Source organism: Pleurodeles waltl, chromosome 1_2, assembly GCF_031143425.1.
Source record: "Pleurodeles waltl isolate 20211129_DDA chromosome 1_2, aPleWal1.hap1.20221129, whole genome shotgun sequence".
Lineage (NCBI taxonomy): Eukaryota > Metazoa > Chordata > Amphibia > Caudata > Salamandridae > Pleurodeles > Pleurodeles waltl.
In genome coordinates, this window is record NC_090437.1 from 338,685,831 (window position 1) to 338,711,260 (window position 25,430).

At 42.7% G+C, this 25,430-nt stretch overlaps 1 protein-coding gene across 1 annotated transcript in view; it reads right to left on the bottom strand.

Moving 5' to 3' along the window:
- Window positions 1-25,430, bottom strand: part of ADAMTSL1 (ADAMTS like 1) — a 731,427-nt gene that overhangs the window by 324,735 nt on the left and 381,262 nt on the right. Inside the window, exons 9-10 of the mRNA XM_069239462.1 lie at window positions 19,326-19,464; window positions 6,169-6,219 (exon numbers count right to left, since the gene is read on the bottom strand). Coding sequence (XP_069095563.1) covers window positions 6,169-6,219; window positions 19,326-19,464 — 190 coding nt within the window. The remainder of the gene's footprint in view (window positions 1-6,168; window positions 6,220-19,325; window positions 19,465-25,430) is intronic.

Sequence of the window (25,430 nt, forward strand, 5' to 3'; positions counted from 1 at the left end):
GTGACTATAAGAGCCTAATGTGTTAGTAAACATTTATTGTTTCAAAACACAGTCTAATGTATTTAAACCTTTTCTTTGAAGCTGCAATGAGGAACTACCAAAAAGCTATTGAAAGAACTAGCCCTGCTAGGTATGTCATCTAGTTGTATATGCTTTGGTTCTTTTAGAAAAAGAAACTTTGTTCAATATAAACCTTATTTGGATGTTTTTGAATGTTAACGTTTTTGAACACGGGTGATTTTTTTGATTAAGGTTTAGAATTTTTTCACCGTTTTTGGGTTTTTTTTTTGGTTTGGTTTTGTGTATAAGTAATTATATCACTTTGCATTTGGGTGATATGCATGAGTGTGTTTCACTAATGGAGCATGATTTAAAAATATTCACATCCACTTATATTATGGCTAAAGGATCTAATGATTTCCCATGATACATAAGATATCTAGTCAAATAATATATCCTTGTAATTCCTTCATTCAGATCTATGTTGGTTGTAATTGGTACTCGAAGAGTGTGGCGAGAGAGTACTATTTCATGTTTAAGACAAACTATACAAGTGTGGAAATACCATATTGTCAGCCACAAAACCACTATAAACGGAATGAGAGAAAATAAAAGTATGTGAATTTGAAGAGAAGGACCTACATGTGGTGAGAGAGCATTTAACCATTGTTACGTCACACACAAGAGATATCACAGAAAGTTGGGAGCGAATACTTGTGAGCTACAATAACAACATAAAATGAAGATGAGAAAATAATAAAAACGATAAAACAAGAAGTGTACGTATTGAGACACAGAGTCTTGCATGTCTGGCTGGCAATTAATTTGGAATTGCCATAGCCCAGAAAGGACAATTAATTATATAAGGAATTGATTACATTGCACAATATTTTTGTACTATTTTATTAGAGTCTGGGTTTAAGTGTTAATTGTGCTGAGGAGTAAAAAGTTTGGGGGGACTGGAGATTGTGTTATATGTTTGTCTTCATTAGTATTATTTGTGTATTTGTATGTTGTCCGTCCGTAATTATGGTTATGATATATATATATGTTGTATGTGATGCTAAGTAGCTATTGTTGGGAAATTGTTTACGTAAGCTATGCCATATATTAAATTTTGTATATGTTTAATAAATTATTGTGACTTGAAAGCACATTGGGAATATTCATGTATATTTGCATTAGGACGAGGGGAGAGCTTGACTTGGTGTCTTTTGTAGTTTTGTTCCCTGAATCTCTCTCTACTATCATATCAGGGTCCCCTTATGTTGTTTTGCTTTGATAATTACTCTATGCCAAACAGCAGAGCTGCTTCAAAGATTCTCATGCTGAGGAGGAAATTGCAGCAAACAGATTAAATGCTGCACCTCCAGGACACACAGTCTAAGTACAATGTTACATGAGATGATTTTCTGCTTGCACTTGGGGCAAAAAGGGGAGTTGTGCAAATTTGTGAAGGTCTGTCGATTAACTGCAGAACGTTTTGAGGTGCTTGTAAAGAAAAATAGGCTCCCAGCATATGGCCTTCCCATTATATTAGCACAGAGGCAGGAATCAAATTAAAAAAATATTTTTTTTACCGTGACCTTTCCAGGGAACTTTCCACCAAGCCTCCTCAACCCGTCAACTCCCGATCTTCCTCCTTAAGTGTGGATCTTCTGGCTGTAAGGCAGCACTAATCCAAAGTGGAAGCGCTGGTTTTGAAAATTGAGGAGAAAGTACAACTAAAGGTGGACTTCACTTGTTAGGTAAGGCTTGATCGAACAATAGAAAAATACCTGATTGCAGAAGTATTGTTGTTTCCCTCACTTTGGCACACATTGTCAACATGAAAATAATCATCATCGCTTACCGCCACCGTCACCACATTTTCTAGAGGAACAATGTGAGTATCCAAGCTCCTTACGCTCATGATGAAGAATACCTGCCCAGAGAGATCATCTGGGGTCATTGCAATGCCTGGTAGAAGTGACAAAGAACCCTACTTGTCATGGAAACCGGCTGTAATTTTGTTCTGGTACAAACTGGCCCACTCTGGTGACCATTCACCCAAACCCACCTTCTCACCTGATCCAATAACATACATCAGTTCCACCACCACTACACCGCCAGGTCACCATCCTAACAGATTTCAACTTCACCTACTATTGTGAATTGTTTTACATAGTTTTAATAATCCCCATTACTGTAAACATAATCCAGTTGCCTCCTGGCCTGCTTTTGCCCATTTACGCCCTGGTCCCACTGTCATACAGCGGTAGTCAATCTATCATGTTTTAGCCCTCTGGAACCTTTCCTCTAATGAATGGAATGGAATATTTAGAGATAGTTGTCATTAATGAACAGAAGTCTTGCGATTACCTATACGTCAATAAAGTAATATAAAATAATTGTTGCATGATTGCCAAATGTTACAGTCTGCTTGAGGGAATCACAAAATTGTCTCTCTCAAAAGGCAAAACTGCATTTTGTGCAATCGCAAATTTAAGAAATTAATTTGGGGATGTGCATTTTTCAAATCTCAGCTACATTTTCCACAGTTGCAAATTGTGCCTTCTGGAAGGGGGTGAGGGATGTTAGGATGAGACAACAGTACATGTCACTTTCCCAATAGGATTCTCTATATCTGCATCAGGCACAATCCGATTCCCTTATGGGAGTCTGACCAGGACCGGACTGGGGAACCAAAAGCAGGCCCAGCAAAATGCTCAAACCGGCCTGCTAACTTCCTATTGGTCGCTGTCTCTTTCTCTTTCCAGCCATACAGTCCCTCTCTGTCTTTCTCTCCCCTCTACTTTCTCCATGCTTCCCTCCATCTTTCCCTTGAGGCCACTCCCTTCCGGTAGATTGGGAGAGTGACCAAGCACCAGGACGGGCCCTAGACATGACCCTCTTCGATGTTCTTTGTAGAGTTATACGCTACAACCTTCAAGCCTTACTCCAGGCCTTTTAGTGCCTCTGTTAGCCACGAATACTGTTTACAGACTGATTTGCTGGCCTCCAAGTGCGCCAGTCCACCAGGGAAATGCCCAGTGGAAAAAAGGCCTGTCTGGCCCTGGTACCTAGGTAGCAAACTGCTGCTGCGGGGGACAGAAACATACCTTTTCAGTATTACATGGCCCCCGTCCTCTATTACTCATACAAAGCATGATCAATGGTGTAGCCAAGAACATCCCTCCCGCTATGAAAGGACCAGGAAAGTATTCAACATTATTGACATGCACAGACCATTTAAACCTTATCCTGTATGAACAGAACAGGGTTGTCCAGTTTCACATATTTTCAAATACATATCACATCCTGTAGTGATCAGCATCTTGCTCCAAAGTTGAGTGTCGGTAGATGGGCTGACAGACCGCCTCAGTGCCCACAGCATTTGTTATATCTTGCAGTGCTCTGCAGGCACAGCTTGCAGAAAGCTCATGATTCATGAATCAGCGGGGGGATGGAGGGAGAACTCCCTCCAAAGCTTCCACAACGAATAAAGCTTGCTTTGTTTTTATCTGACTGGCATGTTACTTTCATTCCCGCCCCAAGGGAACTCATGGGATTCGTATCTCTGCTTTACCTCCTATGAAAGAATCCAATTTATTACTGTAGTGTTCAGAGTTACCCACCTTCTTCCTTACTCAGAGTTGCAGGGGGGTTAGAAATTTACATCAAAAGTCCCACAAAGAAAAGTTCCTTCCATTGTCTCAGCACTGTCTCCAGCACTCGAACACCTTGTTTGAGCCACTAGAATTATGCGAGTTTGCAGCTGTGGCGTTTCCTGCATAGTTATGAATTTGCACAATTTGACACATAATCCATCAGCTGCTGCATAATCTGAAGATTTTAAGAAAATAATAATTTCTAGTACAAACAGAACAAACAAGCATTTGCAATGCAACGGGTCTCGCGTTTGCTCGTGTTAGAGCTGACAGCGTTGTAAACTCCTAACCCGACTTTTCACTGGTAATGAAACCTATCAGCAAAAGTGCATTTATGTACTAACCGGAAAAGTACAATTAACTGTGTCACAGGGTCGATATTATGGAAAGCGCTCAACTTCTGCCAAGCGAGATCGCGCTGGGAAAAAAGAGAAAAAGGAGTCCACGGGCCGGACAGAAAACAGCGAGCCTCGCATGTTTTCTGTACTTGGTCGATGCGCTCGAGGAGGGCTATCCACCGAAAAAGGCATGACGTATGCATGCCTTCCACTAATGAAATCAAGCAGATTCTAACAGGCAAGCCCATGAACCAATGACGTGACGTGGACGGGGCTCCGAGCCCTTTTTAGTAACTAAAGCGTCTCGCTTAGCGAAACGCATGCGCAAGCGCATGCGACGCAGGCTCGACCCTAAAAATACTAAAAAACGTGGCTACCCAGGTTGGTGTAAAGTGGAAGATCTTTTGCAGCCGTTCACTTGGCACCTTTCTGTTGCTTATTGCAGCATCTGGGTATTAAACTGTTACTAGTGAGCAGAAAACGTTGCCCAGTGTTGGCATGTGCCAAAATGTCAAAATAATACATTAACGCTATCATAAATTGTGCTGCATTATTCTGCATCAGTTCCCTTGTTTTAGCTCATAAGTTAATCAACCCTTTGGTCTTCTCCTACCGCATGAATCCAGTGGCCGTGACTATAGTTTAATTTTCCCCATACTGGATCTCCCCTGTGCAGGAGTGCAAACACCTCGGTGAAGAAAGCAGTCATGATGGAGAGGGAGGATGGTATAAAAAGAGGTCAAAGCACACTGACTTGACTTAAGTCATATTCTGGACCACTAAAGATGGCCTCCCAAGAGTCCTAAACAATGCATTCACTCATTCAATCACTCAAAGGAAGTTTCCCCGGAGCGATGGAAAAAGTATCAAACAGCGAAGGTGCAATCACTGAACAAAACATTGAAAAAACTGACCAAAGTCGGCAAATACAAAATCCAACAGCCCAAGTGGGAATGGTGCTTAACCTACCAATAAAACTTTGCTACCCAAGGAGTCAGCTAGTTCAGGGCTGCACTGCTAGGTGCTTAATTGGATATTACAAAAGAAGATCATTTAGGTTAGATTAGTCAATCCTATGATTTATATCTGTGGCCCGGTTTGGATCTATTTTATTCACGCAGCCGCCTGTCCCCACTCCTACATCCGGCAGAATGTATGTGGTATGATTGTATGTGGTATCTTCATACTGTGACCCTAGCAAAGGCTAAGGAGCATTGTACAAGGTCAATGGGAAGGACACAGCCAACAAGTGATTTGGCTTGTGTGCTGTTACTGCATTATGATGTAGTGTTCTGTACAACAAGGGCGGCCTGAACTCTTTACTGAATTGGGGCATGGTTGGGGCAACCTTGTGTAACGCCGAATGGTGGGGCCCTCTGCAGAATGTGAAGAGGAGCTACTACGTCTCCCATATCCCGCAGATATTCATTGAACTTGAGCTGAGCTGGGCCCCCTAGAGGCTTGAGGACCACACTGCACTGTAGGAGCAGCAGGGGGTCTGTGTTACGCCCCTGGTCACCCTAGTAATATTCAGACAACTCTAACGAGAGAGACCACTGCCACCAATAATACAGACCACTATTCCTAGAAACTGAAAAAGTTTCTCTTTGGGTTGGTTATCCCTGATAGAAAGGTCACTATAAAAAATTCCACTGCTTAGTCTGTAAATTCGACCTAATGTGAGATAAAATGCAAAATGAGTAGCTCATTAGAGACATGCAATAATGCTAAACTGTGTTTTTACCAGTCTATAATAATTTGTTTTGTACCAAATGTTTGTTCAGGGGTTTAGCACATCAGTCTGTGAGCAACAATCGCTGCTAACAGTGGTGATAAAAGGCCTGGAGTGTGGTTTGAAAGTTGTCCAGTACAACTCCGTAAAAAAATATTGAAGGGGAGGCATGCAGGCAATCAGTAAAAGAGCTACTCACAGAGGCGTAAACAGGCCTCAGCAGCCCCTTCAGTGAAGGGGGAGGGGCATACATTTTCAGGGGCCTCCACCCACTTCGGTGGACCCCATTGAGCCCAAAGCTAAAGAATATCTGTGAGTTATAAAGAAGCAAGTATTTCATTGACAGCTGGTTTCATGCAAAGGTGTGGTGAAGAAGCCTAGGGAAAACATCAACAAACCCTGACAAATTCACTGGGGTAGCGCAGGCACTGGCACCAATTGTACTTACCGAGGAAGCGGGTGGTAGAGGTCATAGGGCATGATCTGCTTGTATCCGTCACTGTTAACGAGAAGAAGGCCAAGTCTTTGAGTGGAGGGTATAGTCAATAACAAGAACAGCACGTGATCACACAGACATCATTCTATTGGTCTTACAGAGACGACAATGGGTAACTTTGAACATTGTGCAAGTGCCAAAAAAACAACAAAACGAAAAAAACACACATATTGAAAAAGGCTGTACTCTTGAAAGTGCCTGACGCCACTTTGCTATCCTGAGGCACTTGTGACAATGTACGATACTTACAGGCTTCTCGCCTTAAATTAGCCGCGCTCAGTAGAATGATTGCTGTACCTAAGAGGAAGAAAATTACAGCCAAATAAACCAAACCAGGTGTCACTGTATATTATCTAAAACCAACCAGCCTGTCTAGTAATTGCCCTATCATTAGAAAGAAATGCAATTACGGGAAGCAATTTAACTCGCGTGGCAGGGGGTGGGGGTGGATCATTATGCAACTTACTTTGCTGCAACACTATGATTATCGTCCATCAAGAAACCAGGCATAAGTATACCGAACTGTACACCAATGTACGGTTTGAAAATTACCTGTGGGGCGGGGGCACTGATGGATGAGACAGTGGAGAGGATAGCAAAGCTCGATTAGTCGAGCCTAAGTCTACTGGAAAAAGTGTGTACTCCATTAGGTGCCTGGTAGACCAGAGGTGATGTAGTACTGCCAACGTACTTAGCATACCAGGGACGGCTCCTTCGCAATCGCGAAGGAGTGGTGCTCTACTGGCTATGAGCCAGCAGCTGAAAAATAAAATTATATTTTGTTATTGTTTTATTTTTCAGCTGCTGGCTCATCCAACATGTGCAAGGAGAGGCGGGGCTGGGCCATGGGAGGTGGGATAAGGAGGGGTGTGAGTGCACTAAGTGCGCATGTCAGTTTGGCCAGCTGTCCTAGCCCGGCCAAACTGATATGCGCGCTTAGGTTTCTCCAACCTGGCTGTGTTGTACAGCTGGGTTGGAGAAACTGCACAGACTCCAGTGCATTGTCTGAGAGGCAGACAAAGCTGCTTAAACCAATCCTGATGCTGCTCTCATGCTAGCAATAGCATGAGAGCAGCACCAGGATTGCATGGGGGGGGAGCCTGTGCAGTCCCAGGGACTGCTGGGATACCAACACTATCGGGAGAGGAGCGAGGCGGCTGGCAGCGGACAGGTACGTTTGATCAATTGTTTTATTATTATTATTATTTAATTTTGTATTATTATTTTACTGTCCCTCGTCCCCCCTGCCCACCCACCCCACCGTTGACATTTCTGGCGGCCGCCGCTGTAGCACAAATGGTTGTGTGTCATTTGAAATCTGTTTTCCCAGCAGGGTGTACAAATGGACCACTTTAGAAGTCAGACTGGGCATGTTCCCTTGGAGGGATGGGGGAGAGGGGCACTCTCAGGTCACTCCAAATGTACTGCTCTATTAAATTATTGTTTTTTTTGTGATTCAAGGGTATTACAGAGCTGTTAATTTAGCTATATCCCTCTTTGCTACCATAAGCCCCTTATCGTTAAAAGTTTTTGGCACTTAGGTGGAAGGTTGCCACTCCATATACCCCAAAGCACTGCTCTTCAGGGACATTCCAAGTCTGAGTTCCATATCGTATTTTACCCATATGCTTGGTGACATCTTTCCATTTGTTGGTAAATTTAGGATTTATTTCTCAATCTTTTTTCATCATGCACTCCATCAAAAGTCTTGATCCGTATTCTCAAATAATATATCTTATTTAATCTTTAACATTTTCAGTGGTACCAATCAAAATGGAGAGCTTATTGCTACTGTTCAGGGGGTACCCACATGCCACATCCCAATTTGAATCATCAATTTACCCTTTGACTTTTTCCAACCTTAATCCTAATTTTTTCCATTGTGGTAGGGGTATTGTTAATGAGCATCCTGGATATTTGGGATATTGGATTTTTTGTCAATCTAATAGCGTAGTACTTTGTATTCAATGGGGGGGGGTAGTTTTTTGATGTTCCATTTCTTTCCGGTACTGTGCTAGTGCATTTTTAAATCATATGTATTTATATTTTTGTGCTTTTGAGAGTTCATGCTCAAAATGCAGTTCTTAGAATGTTTCTGATCTATCCCGTGCACACGTCTTCTAGCTTTGTGATGCCTGTTACGTGCCATTTTCTTATTCTCCCCCATGTCCCTTCACTCCTACGACTTTCCCAGACTGGCATTTCCAGTGTTAACCTTTTATCCTATCCAATCGTTTCTGAAGATGAATGCCACGCTCTTATAAGTGCTTAAGTAGGTCCCAGGAGTGGCTGAGCGACTTGTATATCATATATATGGGCCACACATCCTTGTGGGCATTCTGTGTCTAACTGAGAGTCCGAATGCCCAGTCATTGACTACCAATAGTCAGAAAGCCCAATAATATTTTCTTAGATCAAGGTAGTGCTATCCCAACTTCATAAATCTCTCTCTTCTATGAGGAAATGATGGGTTTTTCACCCTTCCCTCAGCAGGGCACTTAATACACTTCTATCTTTCGAAACAAGGTTATCAAGGAGCAGAAATGGAATGTTTTGCAGCAAATATAGAAATGTAGGTAGTACAGTGATTTTAAAACGTCTGCTCCATCCAACAGTGATAAGGAGAATTTTCTTCAATGTTCCACGTCCTGCTTACATCTTGCAAGAACCGTCTTTAAGGTTAAGTCTACAAATAGTTTTCTAGCTTTAATGATATGTATCTGTCGAAATGTAAAGATTGTGTTTGAGGTTTGCAGTGGGGATTGGTAGTCTGTTCATTGGACCCCCTCAGTCTACCAAAACATGATGTATTTTTCCCAGTTCACTTTAAATCCGAGTATTGGCCATATATTTTAGGACTATGCAAGAGCCTTTCTAGTGACATTTCTGGGTCCACCATATATAAGTCCATAAGTACAGATCATCCGCATACAACGATAGTTAGTGCTCTCAGACATCTGTTCACCTTAGTCCTCTTCTTAAGTGGTCCACAAGTATCGATAGTGTCAGAGCTAATAGGAACAGTAGGAGAAGCCAACCCTGTCTTCTGCCCCTCTCCAAAGAAGCAACATCAACAGCGTTCCATTAATCCGAATTCTTGACATTGATATGTTAGAGAGCAGTTTCACCCATTCTATGAACTTTGTCAGAAAACTTATTTTCTGGAGTGTCTTGAATAAGAAGGGCCATTCAATGGGGTCAAAGACGTGTTCTGCATTAAAGAGGTCATGTAGCACTTGCCACACAGGTACCTACTTTATACGCTGTAGATGAACAGGCCCTCAAATAAATAAGGAAATGTTTCTGATACGCTAATGAATATGGGTTACTAAGGCAGCTATTGTGTGAAACTCTGTTGTATGTGTCAATGTACAATTTGTTTCCCTAACGTTTTCGTCTTTGCCTATCACTCATCACTGAGATACTAGCCATTTTATTTTAGATGGTAAGGAAATCTCCCAGCTCAATCAAGGAATAGAAAGTTAGTGAACTGTATATTTATATTATATTTATATGGAGTTATTAAACATTCTTAGGCAGGCCTTCTAGCATTCTTCTCTCAGAATTCAATATCTCAATATCTGACAATGAAAAACGGATACCAAAGAGAACAATGTGGAACTCAGCGGGAAATCATCGGAGAATATATTGCAACAGAAGAGGATTTTCTGAACAACCGGATACACTTTGCATAGCAAAGGAAACTATGCAGATACGATTAATTTGCTCGGAGCTACAACCCGAGTGTTGGAAGAGGCATACAATTAGTGCAGGAAGAGATGGAATGGATGAGTTCTTATCTGATATCTATTCACAACTATGGAAGTAATACTTGAATGCTCCTCATGTATTTCCTATTACAATTCTATACCTGAACTTACTGACTTGTTTTCAAGGTTGTTATGGTATAGTTTTTGAATGGTCAATTAAGATTGAAAACTTATGTAGCTTCCAAATTATGCAGAGGCTATACGGAATACATTTCCCTTCCCATGACTGAATCTTTATGGGGAATAGTCAAGCTACAAGCCTTCCGTGATAAAGGCCTTCACAAGTAAGGCTCAAGTTTAGTTATAACATTCGGCAAAATTAATATTGGACAACTTCCAAACCCTACAGTGTAGGCCTCAACCCTGACTCTCCATTCTGTAAATGTCACCCAGCTGTATGGAATCTGTCATATGTATTGTGTTTATGACTGTATCTTAACTCTCATTGGTCAGCCATCTGGGATACCCTGAATGGAGTCAGCAACTGCTTACTTGAGCCTTAGGCAAGACTGGCCTTGTTGTATGGCACCTAGACGTGAACGGTTCTACATATCACTGGTGGTGATGGGGAGTCACTTCCCTCCCTGTCACTAAAGTCTGCATCATAAGATGCTGGAGATCTTTGAGAGTACCGATCCCAGTTAAGGATCCCAATTAAATCCCTGGATGAACTCTTACATGACCCTCTCTGTAAGGGTCATCCCCAGAATGCAGGATCAATGGACACATTTCACAGGTTCTGGGGTACAAGCCTTAAGTGGGACCATGTCGTAGGCACCCCTCAGCCTAGGTGCACCACTGGCCCTTCCCAGCATGTAATGAACGATGATCTGAAACTACCCAAGCCCAAACCCTATGGTTGAGAGTCACTGACTTTACCTCACCACGAGGAACATTACACTGGATGATATTAGGATGTACGTAGCCTACCACCAAGCTCGATTTTGTCATTTTAGAAAAGTGCTGCCTGACCAAGGGGATTGTTGTGTCTATCAATACTGGGATGTTTATTTTATTGAACTAAATCCACATCCTGGTTCATCCAAAGGCTTGTTAATTACCTTAGGCCCGCACCATCCCCTTCTCTTTCACCCCATTCCGCCCCTTTGTCTTGTTCCCCCTTACAAGCTCCTCTTGTATCATTATCCACCTATTGTGATGCTCTTTCTATTTGCCTCTCATGCCACAGCGATATGTGTATTATTGTCGACTTCTATGTGAAAACTGGTTTTATATTCTGGTTTAAAATATCAGAAATAAAGATGGGAGTATGTCTCTCATCAAAGCGTCTGGTCAAATATTACATTCATGACAATATTTCATCTTGGTGTCAGCACAGATGATAGGTCTGTCAACTCTAGCAGGTCATCATCCATCTTCAGAGTGGGAAATTAAACCACAGCTCTACTCCATTTGACTCCTGCCTGCAGGCGGTGCAGAGACCAAACTTGCCTTGTGTAGCAGCATACTGGGATTGGCAGCATTCATCGCTGCCTAGCCATCTGAGTGCATATCGTTCAATGAATGAAAAGCAAATATTTTATTCCAGCGTCATCTCTGGTATTCTGGGTAGGGTATGTAATGGGCAAAGCAGACATGGACAACTTTGATGATGGCTCAAAAGTTTCTAGAGGCAGCCCCATGGATTCAGTTACAACATAAGAGCAAGGCCTTAGTCCTGCCCCATTGAGCTCAAGATCCAGGTCTCACAGGGGTAGAAACTATCACCTCAGCTAAACCTCTGATTCCAATGAAGCACTGAGGCACAGTAAATTTATGTGTGAAGACATCATTAGTGCTCAGCTAGTAAGATGTGATTCCTCATCTGATAGCACCATACTTATTGAGAGTTCACAAAGTTCCCACAGCTGTATGCCATATCCATGCTCTCAAAACTCTGAGCAGCCATTTTACTCACTTGGCATGACCTACACTGCTCTGCAAGTCTACATTCCTTCCTGTCAACTCTCTCTTTGACATTTTCCCAAGAAGGTGGTGAAAGTAACATCACACCATACCACCAACCCTATTGGGGGCAAGATTTACTAGTAGTTCACGAAATGCAGTGCAGCAAGGCAACTTGCTGCAATGCACTGTGTAAAAGGGAGACATCAGAAATGCAACATATTTAGAAACATATGGTGCACTTCTGCTGCCTCCTTGCCCTGGTGCACTGCATGCTGCCTTACGCCAACACAGGCACCCTTGCACCATTACAGGCAGTATTGTTTTCGTGAAGGAAGGGATGCTTTTCTGCACAAAAACAACCCTTAAAGGCATTTCCCTTTTTGTATGTGTGATGCAGAATGCATCTTACATAGGAAAAAGTAAGTAACAAGAAGAAATAAAGATATTTCTCCTTGTTACACCTGGGTCTGAGAGGTGTACTATTTAAAAGTATTCCCTGGTTTGCAACTCTTTGTAAATCTGGGAATGCAACAATATCCATGAATGGATGCATGGGAAGACCCACATTCCACCCATGGAACACCTTCCTGTGGCAAGGTAACACAAGACAGCATTATGCACTGCCTGCTTTACTTTGGATTTACTAAACCACTCAGCCACACAAGATGGCTTTGTGTGGCCTTGAAAGTCCCACTAAATAACTTGCATTGCCTTGTGATGACTTACATCACGCAAGGGCAATGTAAGTCCTTAGAAAATCTATCCCTAAGTACTTTTGTGGTAAAACACTCATTGCTTTGGGAAAGGACAACAATGCCAATCTTTGTGTGGTCCTCTCAGTATAAGGCTACCAGAGACACTCCTATGTACTCCTCTTTAATGAGTTCACTCATTTTTTTAGGAGAGCAAACAGTCTGCGAGTAGCTACCATTCATGCAGTGGAAAAGAACCTGGGCAGATAGCCTTAGTATAGCACAGTCCTTTGAAAGTGAAACAGATATAACTCGGCTGATTTTGAAGTGCTTTCAGAAGTTCCTCTATATGACATTTGGGAATAGCAGGTCCCTGTGTCCACTCCCCCATGCTTACTGTGCTCTGTTGCTGCATAATTTTGTTTAGTTTGCTCACTTTTCTGCTCTTGCTTTGTTCATTATTGTTGTGCCTGTGCCTGTTTTCTTGCTTTGGTCAACTTTTGCTCTCCCCCCCGCCCTGGCCTGCTCGCTTTCCACCAATTTCTCTCTCCCACTGGCCCCGCTCACCACAACCCCATTGAGCAGATCCCTGTGTCTGCTCTCCCTTGCTTGCTGTGCTCTGTTGCTTCCGAGTTTTGTTCAGTTTGTTCACTTTTCTGATCTTTCATTAATCATTATTGTTGTGCCTGTGTCTGCTTCCTTGTCTTTTAATCTCCCCGCCACCTGCTTGCTTCCTGCTTTTTTCTCTCTCCCGCCTGTCCCGCCCACTGCCTCCCATTGACCTCCCAGGACCTACTTAATGGAGGTCACCCTTCCTATGGTCGATCTCAGGCCCGGTGACCTGATCCTGCGGGGCCCGGCCATGTGACCTGGGTGCCACCCAGGGCACCCAGGCACAATGTTAGGGACCATGGGGGAAGCTTGATTTCCCCCAAAGTCCTAGCTAGCATCCTGCCTCCTGCTGGAGCCAGCATTGCTGTCATAGAGAGGAAGCTGCTTTAGCAACTCCCTTTCTGTGAGAGCAATGTTTCCTCTGACTCCCTGCCTGCATTTTTGCAGGAAGAAAGACAGTAAAAACTTGTGCTTGCAGCGAGAGAGAGAGCTGTTTGACTGCTCTGCCTTGCTGCGAGTGGAGTGTTTGCTGTGGCTTGGCAGCAGCTGACAAAACTGAGGCCAACCCACAGCAAACAGCAATGTTACAGGGTGGGGGCCCAGGGACATAGCAGGAGCTGGCCCCCTGGAGTCCTGGTCCTCAGGGCCTGCGCTTGTTTAAAAAAAAAAAAATTGCCAGTAATTGTGACCCCGTCGCAAATTGGCTGCTAATTTTATTTTTAAAAATTGCTGTTTAGACCTGGGGAGGGGGGTTCCCTCTAGGACTCCACCACCAGAGCTAAGGGGTCAGGGTGTCCATACCCTGGTCCCTTTTGTCTATTTTTAACCTTTTTTTAATAAAGCCCCAGGAAAGGTGGTCCCCTGGGCTCATATGAGCCGTAGGAGGGGTGCTCCATGAACCCCTATCCTTTTTGTATTAATTGCACATGCCCCTGGGACCTGGCCGATCCAGAACAAGCGTGGGACACTGCATTTTTTGGGGGGGGCAATTTGCGGATCCTGTGCAAATTTCACCAAAAGTTTTTTTTAAATGCTTTTCTACTCTGGTGGGGACCCAGGGTGACCACAGCACCAAGCCTAGGGGGTCAGAGTGTTCCTATCCAGCCCCCTTTTCTCTTTTTTTTTTTTTTTTACCTTAATGGCTAACAACACTTTCTGGTTGAAATGTTGGGAGCCAATCAGATCTCACCATGAGATCTCTGCGATCCGCGGAGCCTCCGTGTCCCTAGATATCTATATTTTGAACCTCAATAACTTTAAAGCTCCTAAACAGATTTACACCCAATCTGCACACCAAGATCTAGCTTCCTGACAAATTTGGTGTAATTCCGTTCAGTGGTTCGGGCTGCAGTTGTGTTTTGTAAAGACCCCATAGGAAAATGCATTTTGGGACCCCCCTTTTTCTCGGTCCCTGTGTGACGGATCACCAGGAAACTTTCAAGAAAGTAGCTTAACTGGCTGTGGCATAAGTTTTGAAAAATTTGTGAAGATTTGTCAAACTATGCCCGGTTATTGGCAAAACAAAAAACACTTTTCCTATGGAAACTAGCTATTGGTGACTGCCAGTAGGTAATATATATGTGTGTGTATACCTACCTGTGTGTATGTACCTGTTCGATATTTTGTCCCTCGATAATATAGTCACAATATTATAACCCTTTCATATTTTGGATTTGATATTCCCTACTACAATCCTTCAGGCTGCATGCACCTCCTTTAAATGAAGTACTCAACTACAAATAGGGGACCTAGAGGTATGCCACAGTACATCTCATCTTGCTGCATTTAGCAGCTACTTTTAATTCTACTGATTGGGTGAGGTTCATGAAGAGAACCCGATGAAGCAGCAAGAAATATTTACTCATCTGGTAACGGTAGGTTTTTCCCACAAGGTTTTTCTCTCAAAAGATACAATCCACAAGTGACTATAAATGTCATTATTCCTGTTCTCCTGGCACCAAAACTGGATGCCAGTTATCACTTTGCCCACAGCACGTTGATAACCATTGCTGCATCTTATCGCCAAACGCGAACTACACAAATGTCAATACATATAATGATATTACGTAAACCAATTTACTATTTTGATTGATCTATACAGTATACACTATCCTGACTAATGACTATTCTAATCCAATCTTAGCCAATTTGCATGAAAGTGAAATTGCAAAGTGACCGTCAGTCAAAGTCACAGGAGTCGAAGTACCTTTGAAGAAAGCAGAAGGATGGAGTAATGTGGGTGCACCCACAAACCTTCTGCATGATCCGGTGTTCTGTTTGAGAATACAAGTCAATTTCCTCCCTCCTTTATGTTTTTACATTGTGAAAAAGTGTCCACACCTCACACTAGTGGCGGAGCTATCTGATTTACGGAGTGAAGACAACTTAAGAGGCCTTCCATTCTATGGCATGTAAACAGACCAACTTGAATAATGTGATCCTGTGGCCACAACGATTCCGTTAAAATTAAGAATTAGCCTCGTTTGCCACCTAATCCCCAGATGCCTAATCTGCAGATTTGAACAAAAAAACATTGTTTCTAGCTCAAACAGATCAAAAGTTACTAGAAAGTCAGCAACACATGTTGCTGCGCAATGGAAATCCCTTTACAAACATTGACTAGTCACTTTAAATTGCTTATTGCTATGTTTGGGTGTTAATCTGGAGCTATTGGTGCCAAATCTTTGCCCAGGCAGTTTTAACATGCGTACAGAAATGAAGTAATATTATCAAAAATGTGCAGCAATACGCAGCATGATTTGTGTTTTAACCCGCATGAATGCATCAATACTGCCGCATAATTTGGTCCTCCCCATCATTCTAGTGGCCTTGAATATAAACCATGACTGGAACTGACTTTTCTTTGACCTTTTCAAGTAGAACTATATGAAACGATGGTAGACCTGGTTACAGACTCATGCTTGGCAGACTTTACATTTTTGTTACGAAGTGCACAGTTACTGCGTGGTTTGGAAATGGCTGGTCCTTTCCCAGACTCGCAGACCGGACAAGCACAGATTAACAAGGCCTGACGCATAGGCTTAACACAAGTCCTCTGTCAAAGTCAATCACTGCGTCCCGGGTTTTTAGCGTAACGTCCCTATAAAGCCCAACTTTCACTGAAGCACTTCTTTTTAATGAGCATTTTTAGACGCTCAGTACCTCGGGCATCTCCCTTGTCTCTACAGACAAATGGAAACCTCTGGCTCGCAGCCGGTGCTGCTCGGTTTAATCTTCGGACTCCGTTGTTTTCCGGGCGCTTCCATTCCACCGACGTGTCCGCTCTGGCCGGGGACGCACTGGAGCGACCTCTGCCATTTAAGGATAGGCTAAGAACCTGCATTAAGATTAACTAGCGATGAATCGTGCAAAGAAGTGGATCTGGCAACAGATAGACTCGAAATATCACATTCACGGCAACAGACCCGCAAACTGAGCTCGTGGGTCGGGCTGGCACACAGGGCACTGAGGCAATGCCAGATTGGCAGGGTTGACAGATTAGCAGGGTCGGTTTTAGCGCTGGTGGCGCCCTGTGTGACAATCTTTTTTGCCCCCTTTCCCCATGACGTCCTCCTCTGATTCCCTCTCTACCTCCCAGCAAAGGTGCCCCTCATCTCTCCATAGCCCCTCTCTCAAATACATTTCATTTGTTTGACAGAGCCGTAAAGGCTGGATTTACTAATCCATTCAGCTATCCTCTTTTTCTTTGTGGTTTAAAAACTCACTCTGAAAGGAGGTGTTTGGTCAGGAAAATGTCATCTTCAAAAGATCCTTAAGTAAAATCTTTAACATAGACAAATTCCACAGTATAAGTGTGCAGCTTCAGCCAAGATGTAGAGGAATGACATTATGAAGAATGGAGCTCTGACCTATTTAGCCCTCCAGATCTTTTGCTTTTAAACAACTCAGTTTTGGGAATTTCTGCTGTGAGCAGGACTCACTAAGGGCCAGATGTAGGACCCAGAGTTTTGCGACTCGCAATTTGCAACTCATTTGCGAGTCACAAAACCATATGTAAACAGTGTACCTCACAATGTTTGCAATTCCAAATGGGGTTGCAAATAACCTAACTCATTAATATTCATGAGGGAGGTTGCAATTTGTGACCCCATTGGGAATGGCTGCACTCACAGGGATGGAGGCCTTCTGGGGACAACAGACCACCATGTCTGTAACTGCTTTTAAATAAAGCAGTATTTTTTTTTTTAATGCAGCCCGTTTTCCTTAAAGGAAAATGGAGTGCATTTCAAAAGCAAAAATGAAAAGTTTTCTTTCTTACTTTTTCAGAGCAGGCAGTCGCCCACTGGACCACTGCCTGCTCTTAAAAAATATTCTCGCATGCTTTCACAAAGGGGTTCAGGACCCATGGGGATCCCTTCCCATTTGGAAATGGGTTAGCACCAATTTGAAATTGGTGCTAACTGCAATTGTTTTGTGACTGCATACAAGGTCACAGAACAATAATACATCGCACTGTGACTTGCAATTAGGAAGGGAAAGCCCCTTCCTAATTGCTACTCACAAACCCTTTTTGCGATTTGGTAAAGAGATCACTGAATTGCAAAACTGGTGTTGTGCATCGCCAAATGCTTTTTTCTTTTTGCAAATGGCCCGATTCTGCGAATCGGGCCATTTGCAATGAGAAAAAGCTTTGTACCTGTGGCCCTAAGTCTCACTAACTGAGTCTCACTCACAGTAAATTCTGGTAAAATGGATGTGAGTGCTAAATGTCAGTGCCTGCCTTTTAAGATGATGTCTGCTGATCCAACATGAAATTTAAGGTGAAGACGTAATTGGCCTTTCCTGCATTCATCCTGAGAAATGAAACAGGGGATCTGTGGACTTCCTAAACCTCATGCGACATAAACAGCAACTCACCTTCCTCCCTTTAGGCCAGTATACAGGGCAAGGTAAGAGAAGTAGTCATTCTACTTCAAGAACAGCAGACTTGGGAGTATGGTTTTAAATGAGATGTCCCACCTTGAATCTACCACCCTGAGTTTGAGTCAAGGAAACTGAAGTGGAGGCATAGGGAGGATCTACTTCCTATTTGTGATCAAGCCCATGGCATATGTTTCTAGCCTCCTCAGGGATCTTGTCTAACTGCAGACTAGACCATCTATTACAAGCTCTCTGTCCCTCAACTGAGATATGTGGAAGAGGTATGGAACACAGTCTCAGAACAAAAAGAAGGGTCTTCTTTGACATGCAAATGAAGTTAGTTCAAACAGATATACCAATGTCATACACTTATAAAAACGTATATAAACTGTGACAAGTTTAAAATAGTGCACGTCCGAATTAGTAAATATTAAAGAAGGCCTGAGATATCTGCGACCTTTTTCAAAGAGTCGGATGCCTCATGGTGGTCAACAATGGATTTAAGAAAATGGAAAAGTTAAGGAAAGCATCATTAGCTGATGCATTTTGTACATGTTAAGTTCCTAAAATCAGTTTCTTAAGCAAAAATAGAATATATGCTTCAAACTGGTACTGCTATTATCTGAATAAAACTAAACAGACTAGAAAGGAACCTCAAGACTCACAGGGCCCAATTCACAAAGGGACTTACTTTTACATGCTAGTAAATGCCATTGTGAATTTGCCCAACGTCTTTTGATATGCTCACTACACGCCAGATGAGTCCATGCCATTAACAGGAGGGTAAATATGCCTACTTGTTTCATTCAATCCTTAGCATGCCACCTTTAATTGTCCAGTGTAGGAATTAGACAATCATTTACTCAAGTGAAATAAGGTAAAAGTCAAAGCTCTTTGTGAGGCACATTCTTGTACACAGCCTACCATTTATTTTTCATGTTTACGTGTACAAACCAACTTTTAACAATACATTGGACAAACCAATTTTCTCTAATCAAACCCAACCAGTTCATGAATATCTCAGAACACATGCAAATGCATGCATAATTTAAAAGTACTATGGGACCGCAGGACTGTTAGACGTGTGCTACACAAATAGTGATGACTTAACATTTCAATTTAGAAACAGAAAGCAAAGAGTTCACAGCTGAAGGGTCAAGGCTTCACATTCATGTAAAATGCTGTTGCATGTGACACAGGCTTCATATGTGCATTATGACTACTGCTAATGACAAAGACGGCTAACCTTGCAAGACACGGGTCCATGTTGCACTCCTGGAGCTTTGGTTTGGGCTTCACGTTTTCCGGGTAGTAATGACAGTATTGATCGGCCACTACCCGGCCGCTTCTCAGGTCATAGCACTCTGCGGAAGTTAGCTGGTATCCTGCAACACAAACAACAGTGCGTAGAGACTTTTTGCAGCCTGCTTGTGGGGCCATCTTTTCCACTCAACTGTAAGTGCCACATACAAATTGAAGTGCTCGTACAGTCGTAACACAGACCAACCCATGCAGCAGGCGGCACCAAAAAAGGCAACAATGCAAAGGACTATGCAGTCACACCGCATGCTAAGGGACTCCATATTGCTCAAAATACCCATGTAGGCATGGCATTGCTTTGTTTGGTGAATAGAACAAAGCAGGACACAATGTGCGGAATGCATCATCCTGTTGGAGACCCCAGTGAGGGACAGCACAAGATGTACCCCGGCTGTGATCTCCAAGACAATGAGGAGTTACATCGCACTGAGTTTAGGCAATGATAGATGTAGACTAGGAAAAATAAAACGTTTATGAGGTTGTAGCACTTTGAAACTGAACTGACTACAGCAACGTTTGGCAATGAGGGCTAATGCGAGGGCTCTTGAGATGTCTCCTAACTGGATGAGGCTCCTTTAAGAGCTGTGTGTGAAAGGATCTTCCATTTTGTTTATACTCTCAGGGAACTTTGAAGCTTCCTAAGCAGTTTAATCAAAAGGAGCAGGCAAGCAAAAAAGAGCCTGATATGATTAAGTAGTGAACGTTATTCCAAGACCGTGTATTTTGCAAAATAGTTTTATGGACCGGGCCCGACGTTTACCACCATTTAATTGTTGGTATTTTTTTCAATCACGTTTGTAGGTGTTTACGTAAGTACTACCACCATGTAAAGACCGCACTCTTATTCTATTTGTGAAGAATCCAAAAATATAAATGTCACTGCTCTTCAAACGATTAACAGATCGTTTCTCGTATATATTCAGAACATCAAATAGTTTGAAGGAAGCAACATTTTCAAGTTACCTGCCTCCAAACAAGCTGAGACTAAGGGCCAGATGTAGCAAAATTGCAAATTGCGACTTGCAATTTGCGAGTCCTTCCGACTCGCAAATTGCAAGTCGCAATTTGCAATGCAGAACGGTGTCTCAGACACCGTCTGCGAGTCGGTTTGGGGTCGCAAAGACCCACCTCATTAATATTAATGAGGTGGGTCGCAAATTGCGGCCCCATACCGACTTTGGGCACTCGCAAACATGGAGGCCTGCTGTAGTCAGCAGACCTCCATGTTCGTGACTGCTTTTAAATAAAGCATTTTTTTTTTTTTTAAGTGTAGCCGGTTTTCCTTAAAGGAAAACCAGCTGCACGTAAAAAAAAATCCGAAACCTTTAGTTTCGATATTTTTTAAGGGCAGGTAGTGGTCCCTTGGACCACTACCTACCCTGAAAAAATAATTTGTGGTCCATTCACAAAGGGGAAAGGGTCCCATGGGGACCCCTTCCAATTTGCGAGTGGGTTACCATCCACTTCAAGTGGATGGTAACTGCGACACCATTTGCGACCGCATATGCGGTCGCAAATGGTATTGCATACCACTGCGAATCGCAAATAGGAAGGGAACAACCCTTCCTATTTGCGATTCGGAAATGCATTTTGCGAGTCGGTCCCAACTCGCAAAATGCATTTCTGCATAGCAAAATGCAATTTGCGACTGGCAAACGGCAATTTTTGCCGTTTGCGACTCGCAAATCCTTTCCTACATCTGGCCCTAAGCTTGGAAGCACTACAGGGCTTATTTACAACCCCCTTGCGTCACTTTTTATAGGGGAAAAAGTGACCCACCAGTGGCGCAAGGGACTTGTAAAAAGCCCCTACATATTTTCAAATGCCCCATAGCGAGATGCTGTTTGAAAATGTAAAATATTTTCAGCAAAATTAAAAAAATGCAAGTTTTAGATTGCTGTATGTACTGCCAGCACAGTAAGTCCAAACATCCTATGCGTTTTCGACGGATGTTAAGAAATAAAATCAGCAAATATTATTTTTATGTATCTAATTACTGTAGAACATTTGCATATATTTGTCTCCTACAAACCCTTTTATTGTGTCAAAAATATCCGATCCATACCCGCAGGACTGTCCCAGAAAACTGTAGCAACCAACACATCAGCAGCTGTCCAGACACAAGAGGAAGAGGCATCACGGCTGTCCATGTAGCCATCCTTTAGTTCCTCCGAGGGCCTTTCCTGACACTTCCCAGTGTCAGTGACTCAGACCATTTCCTTTCACCTTATCAAGTGACTTCCAGGAACTAACTCAGCAATGAGCCTTGTGATAACAGACAGCATCAAAGCAGCCTCAGCTGCCTGTACAAATAACATTTTTCTTTACAATTTTAACTGGTCAAGACCGTGAGGGTGCCTTCTCTAATCTTCTGTGCACTGCCAACACACACGATGTGGAAAAGCCTGGACTTGATTTGCTCCACTATGACCAGCCTCATTGCCAACCCTATGACACATCAACTAAACTCACCAAGAAACAGCAGCAACTCCCTTAAATCTGCCCCATTTCTCCCCTGTCCTCTTCAGATAACTAAACCCAGCATTAACAATACAAACTGATAAATAAACTACATAGGCAACTCACAAGCTTGCCTGCCAATACAATCCATGAAACACTGCCATCCCTTGCACCTCTGACCCAAAAGCTCAGGTTGCTCTTTGATTTCAACTAAATCTTCTAGTTGATGTGCAGACAACCACACCCTACTCAAACTTCGATTCGTGAACATCAGGTCCTCTCCTCCAAAAAATAACCCGGAGCTCACCGAGGCAAGCACACCGTTGGATGACAGTGTTTGCGAGTGCTAAGAAGAACTGATGATTATAGGACTTTTGAACTGCTCACAGCACAGGAAGCTCATCATAGTGAATAAGGCTACCTACCTCACAACCACTATCATCAAGACCACCAACAGGAGTTGGACACAACCTAAGCCTAAGCAATAAAGCACTGAGCAAAGCCCTTGCACATTCTCCTCTTCAGCAATCCAATGGCAAACATACACTAAGCAGCAACATCTTCAAAAGCAATGACCTGATAATATATGGTCATCTCCTCAAGATTCTACCATCTCATAGCTAATAGGTATCGTCTGCTTTCAACATCCTCTCTGCTGATGGTCTGACAAGTCTGCTCCACTCAATGAGAGTCACTGCATTTGAGGACATCCTCTCCGCTTCAATAGTGAATTATGTCGCTGGGGTAACTCTCACACCAATGCTCAGTATTTTCAAGACCTCCTACATCAAATGCATCTTCCAAATTTCTATCAAGACTTTAGCCAAGCAACCTTAAACATTGCCACATAAACACCCACCTACAATTTATGGGCTAGTTTACCACAAAAGCAGCTGCTATCCAGCTCCGCTCCATATGAAAATCAAGAGCAATGGTCTTCTCCATAACTAAAAGTCTGGTTTCATAGCATTATGGAGTATTAAGATATGATCCATTTAAGTAGTAAATAAAAATTTAACAAAGTACTCCAAATCTCTGATATCAGAGGCACAAGTGTCCTTATCCTGCTAACCTCTTTGCAGCCTTCAACATAAACAACCAAATAGCTCTCATTTCCTAAGTTCCAATATGGGCTTTGATGGCATCTTGCTGCCATTGCTCATGAATTCATATGAACGCTTCAGTTTTGAGCCCATCCCTGTAATATGCAGTGATCCTGAAAATTCCATCCTCTTTGTGGTAATATTCAACCGGCAAATGGAGCTCCCTTAAAGTACTGCTGGGAAACAAAACATGAAATATACATCCCTTGGCCGATGAGATCAAGTTTTATCTTAAGGTCTTTTCTCACAATACCGATTCAAACAGTGATGCCAAAGACCAGCTTTATTCTCAATTCTACAAAGACAAAAATAGTGGTCATCGCTGCGAAGTTCGCTCTCTTCCGTGACTACTGAAAACATCACTCATTAACTTGCTGACAGCACCAAGTGCCTGAGTTTCTACATAGGCACCAACCTCAGCTTCAAGACTCTACGGTGCCTGGCAGCAACTAATGCTGCCCCCAAAACTGAAAGTGTTTGTGTCAGAACAAGACTTTCAGGATTGCTATTCAAACTCTGATCCTTTCTCACCTTGACTGAGGCAACACTCTTCTAGTTGGTGTCCCTGTGACCCCTCTGAAAATTCTCCTTCATTCGGCAACTTACCTGACTTAAGTATTTCCCGAGTATGACAGAGGTCCCTCTGTCCACAAAGAACTCAATTGGCCGCTCACATCACACATAAAACTGACTTTATTTTTTACTAATTGGTAAATTCATGTTCAACATGCTTACAGACAGTCAAGATTAAGACCTGCAATGGTTTGCACAATGCCTGCAGTGACATTATAGCCAGGCTCAAGACCACAAAATTGCAGGGAGGATGCACTATTGATCTGGAACCCCATCTTTGTCCAGATACAGGAGGTTACATAACTTCTACACTTCCTGGAGGAGTCAGGAACTATCTACTCAAAAACCCTCTTATACTGAAACCCCTAATATCTGAACACCCTCTGATCAAAATCCCCTCTACAATTCACCCTCCTGAGGGTCTGCAATCCCCTCATTTTTTATCTTTTCTCTCCGTAGCCCAGTTTATTACTAAGAACTGCCTGCCCGCCTGTTGTCCCACTCCTCATACTCACTGGCTCCCCTGTACTCAAACGTGCTGTCCACCAACTGACAACAATGTGCACCAAAGCTCCATGGTTAACCCCTCTTTCTCTATCATGCTACATTCTTGTAGCTGGGTGTGTGCTAATTTTCATGACACTAGTGAACTTTTTTACTCAGCCTCATGAAGTAAATCCAGATATTTCTGACATCCCCAGTTTGAGCTCAAAATACTGAATCATGCCATTGTAGCAGTAGCAAAATGCTAGTAGGGTTATAATTAGACGTATTTTTGTTATACCTCACAAAACAGCTTTTCTAATCCAATTGTGTACATTAAATGCAGTAGAAGAGAATTCAGAACATGTTGTACTTTTTTCTGTGAATCTAAGTCTTGCAGCCAAATACTGATCTCATGCTAATGAGCAGTACTACACAAAATATTTTAAACCATCCAGCTTAATACCTGGCATTAACACATGGGTACTATGCCAAATGTATTCCTAATGACATTCTAAAGTCTAATGCAAACAAGTTATGCAAGGTGCCATTATCTTGTACAACAGGTGCTTGTTTTATGTTCTTCTTAAGGATACAACTGGTATTTAAACTTTAAAATTTAGACTGCACTACAACTTACAACCAATGATCAACCAGGCTATCTCAGTATCTCGGTGACATTGCCTCATCTGCAGCTTGCGTTGATTGGAAGATTAGTGATTACTCCCAATCAGACATGTGCTAGGCACAACCATCCTTTTGCCGGATATTCTTATTATTGTGTAAAAAAATGATTCTCGTACAAACAAGGATGTACATGTCAAAGGAACTTATTGCAGGGTTTTTTGGTTATCCTGATGTAATACTTTATTCAGAATTAAAGTGCACTATAAAAATTACCAGGTACAGTGTCATCACACCATAACGGATTTCCCTCATGATTGGCTAACTGCAATGGAAGTCAATACTTGAGCAGTGTCTTACAAATGTTTTCCCCCTTTCCAAGATTTTTCTGTGGCCATCTTCTACCACATTTCCATTGGTGAAATGATGGGTCCACATTACAGCAAACTGTGGCATGAGCCTCTCATTTCTTCCTACATTTAAAATACTATCGACATAGTAATAAGAGTAATAGGGCCAGATGTAGGTAGGTATCCGATTGCGACTTGCAATTTCCGAGTCATAGCGACTCGCAATCCGAGATGCAGAAAGGTGTCTCAGACACCTTCTGCGACTTGCTATGGGGTCGTAAAGACCCACCTCATGAATATTCATGAGGTGGGTCGCAGTTTGCGACCCCATTGCGAGTGTAGGCACTCACGGGGATGGTGGCCTGCTGGAGACAGCAGACCACCATGTCTGCGACTGCTTTTTTAATAAAGCAGTTTTTTTTTCTCTTTGCAGCCCGT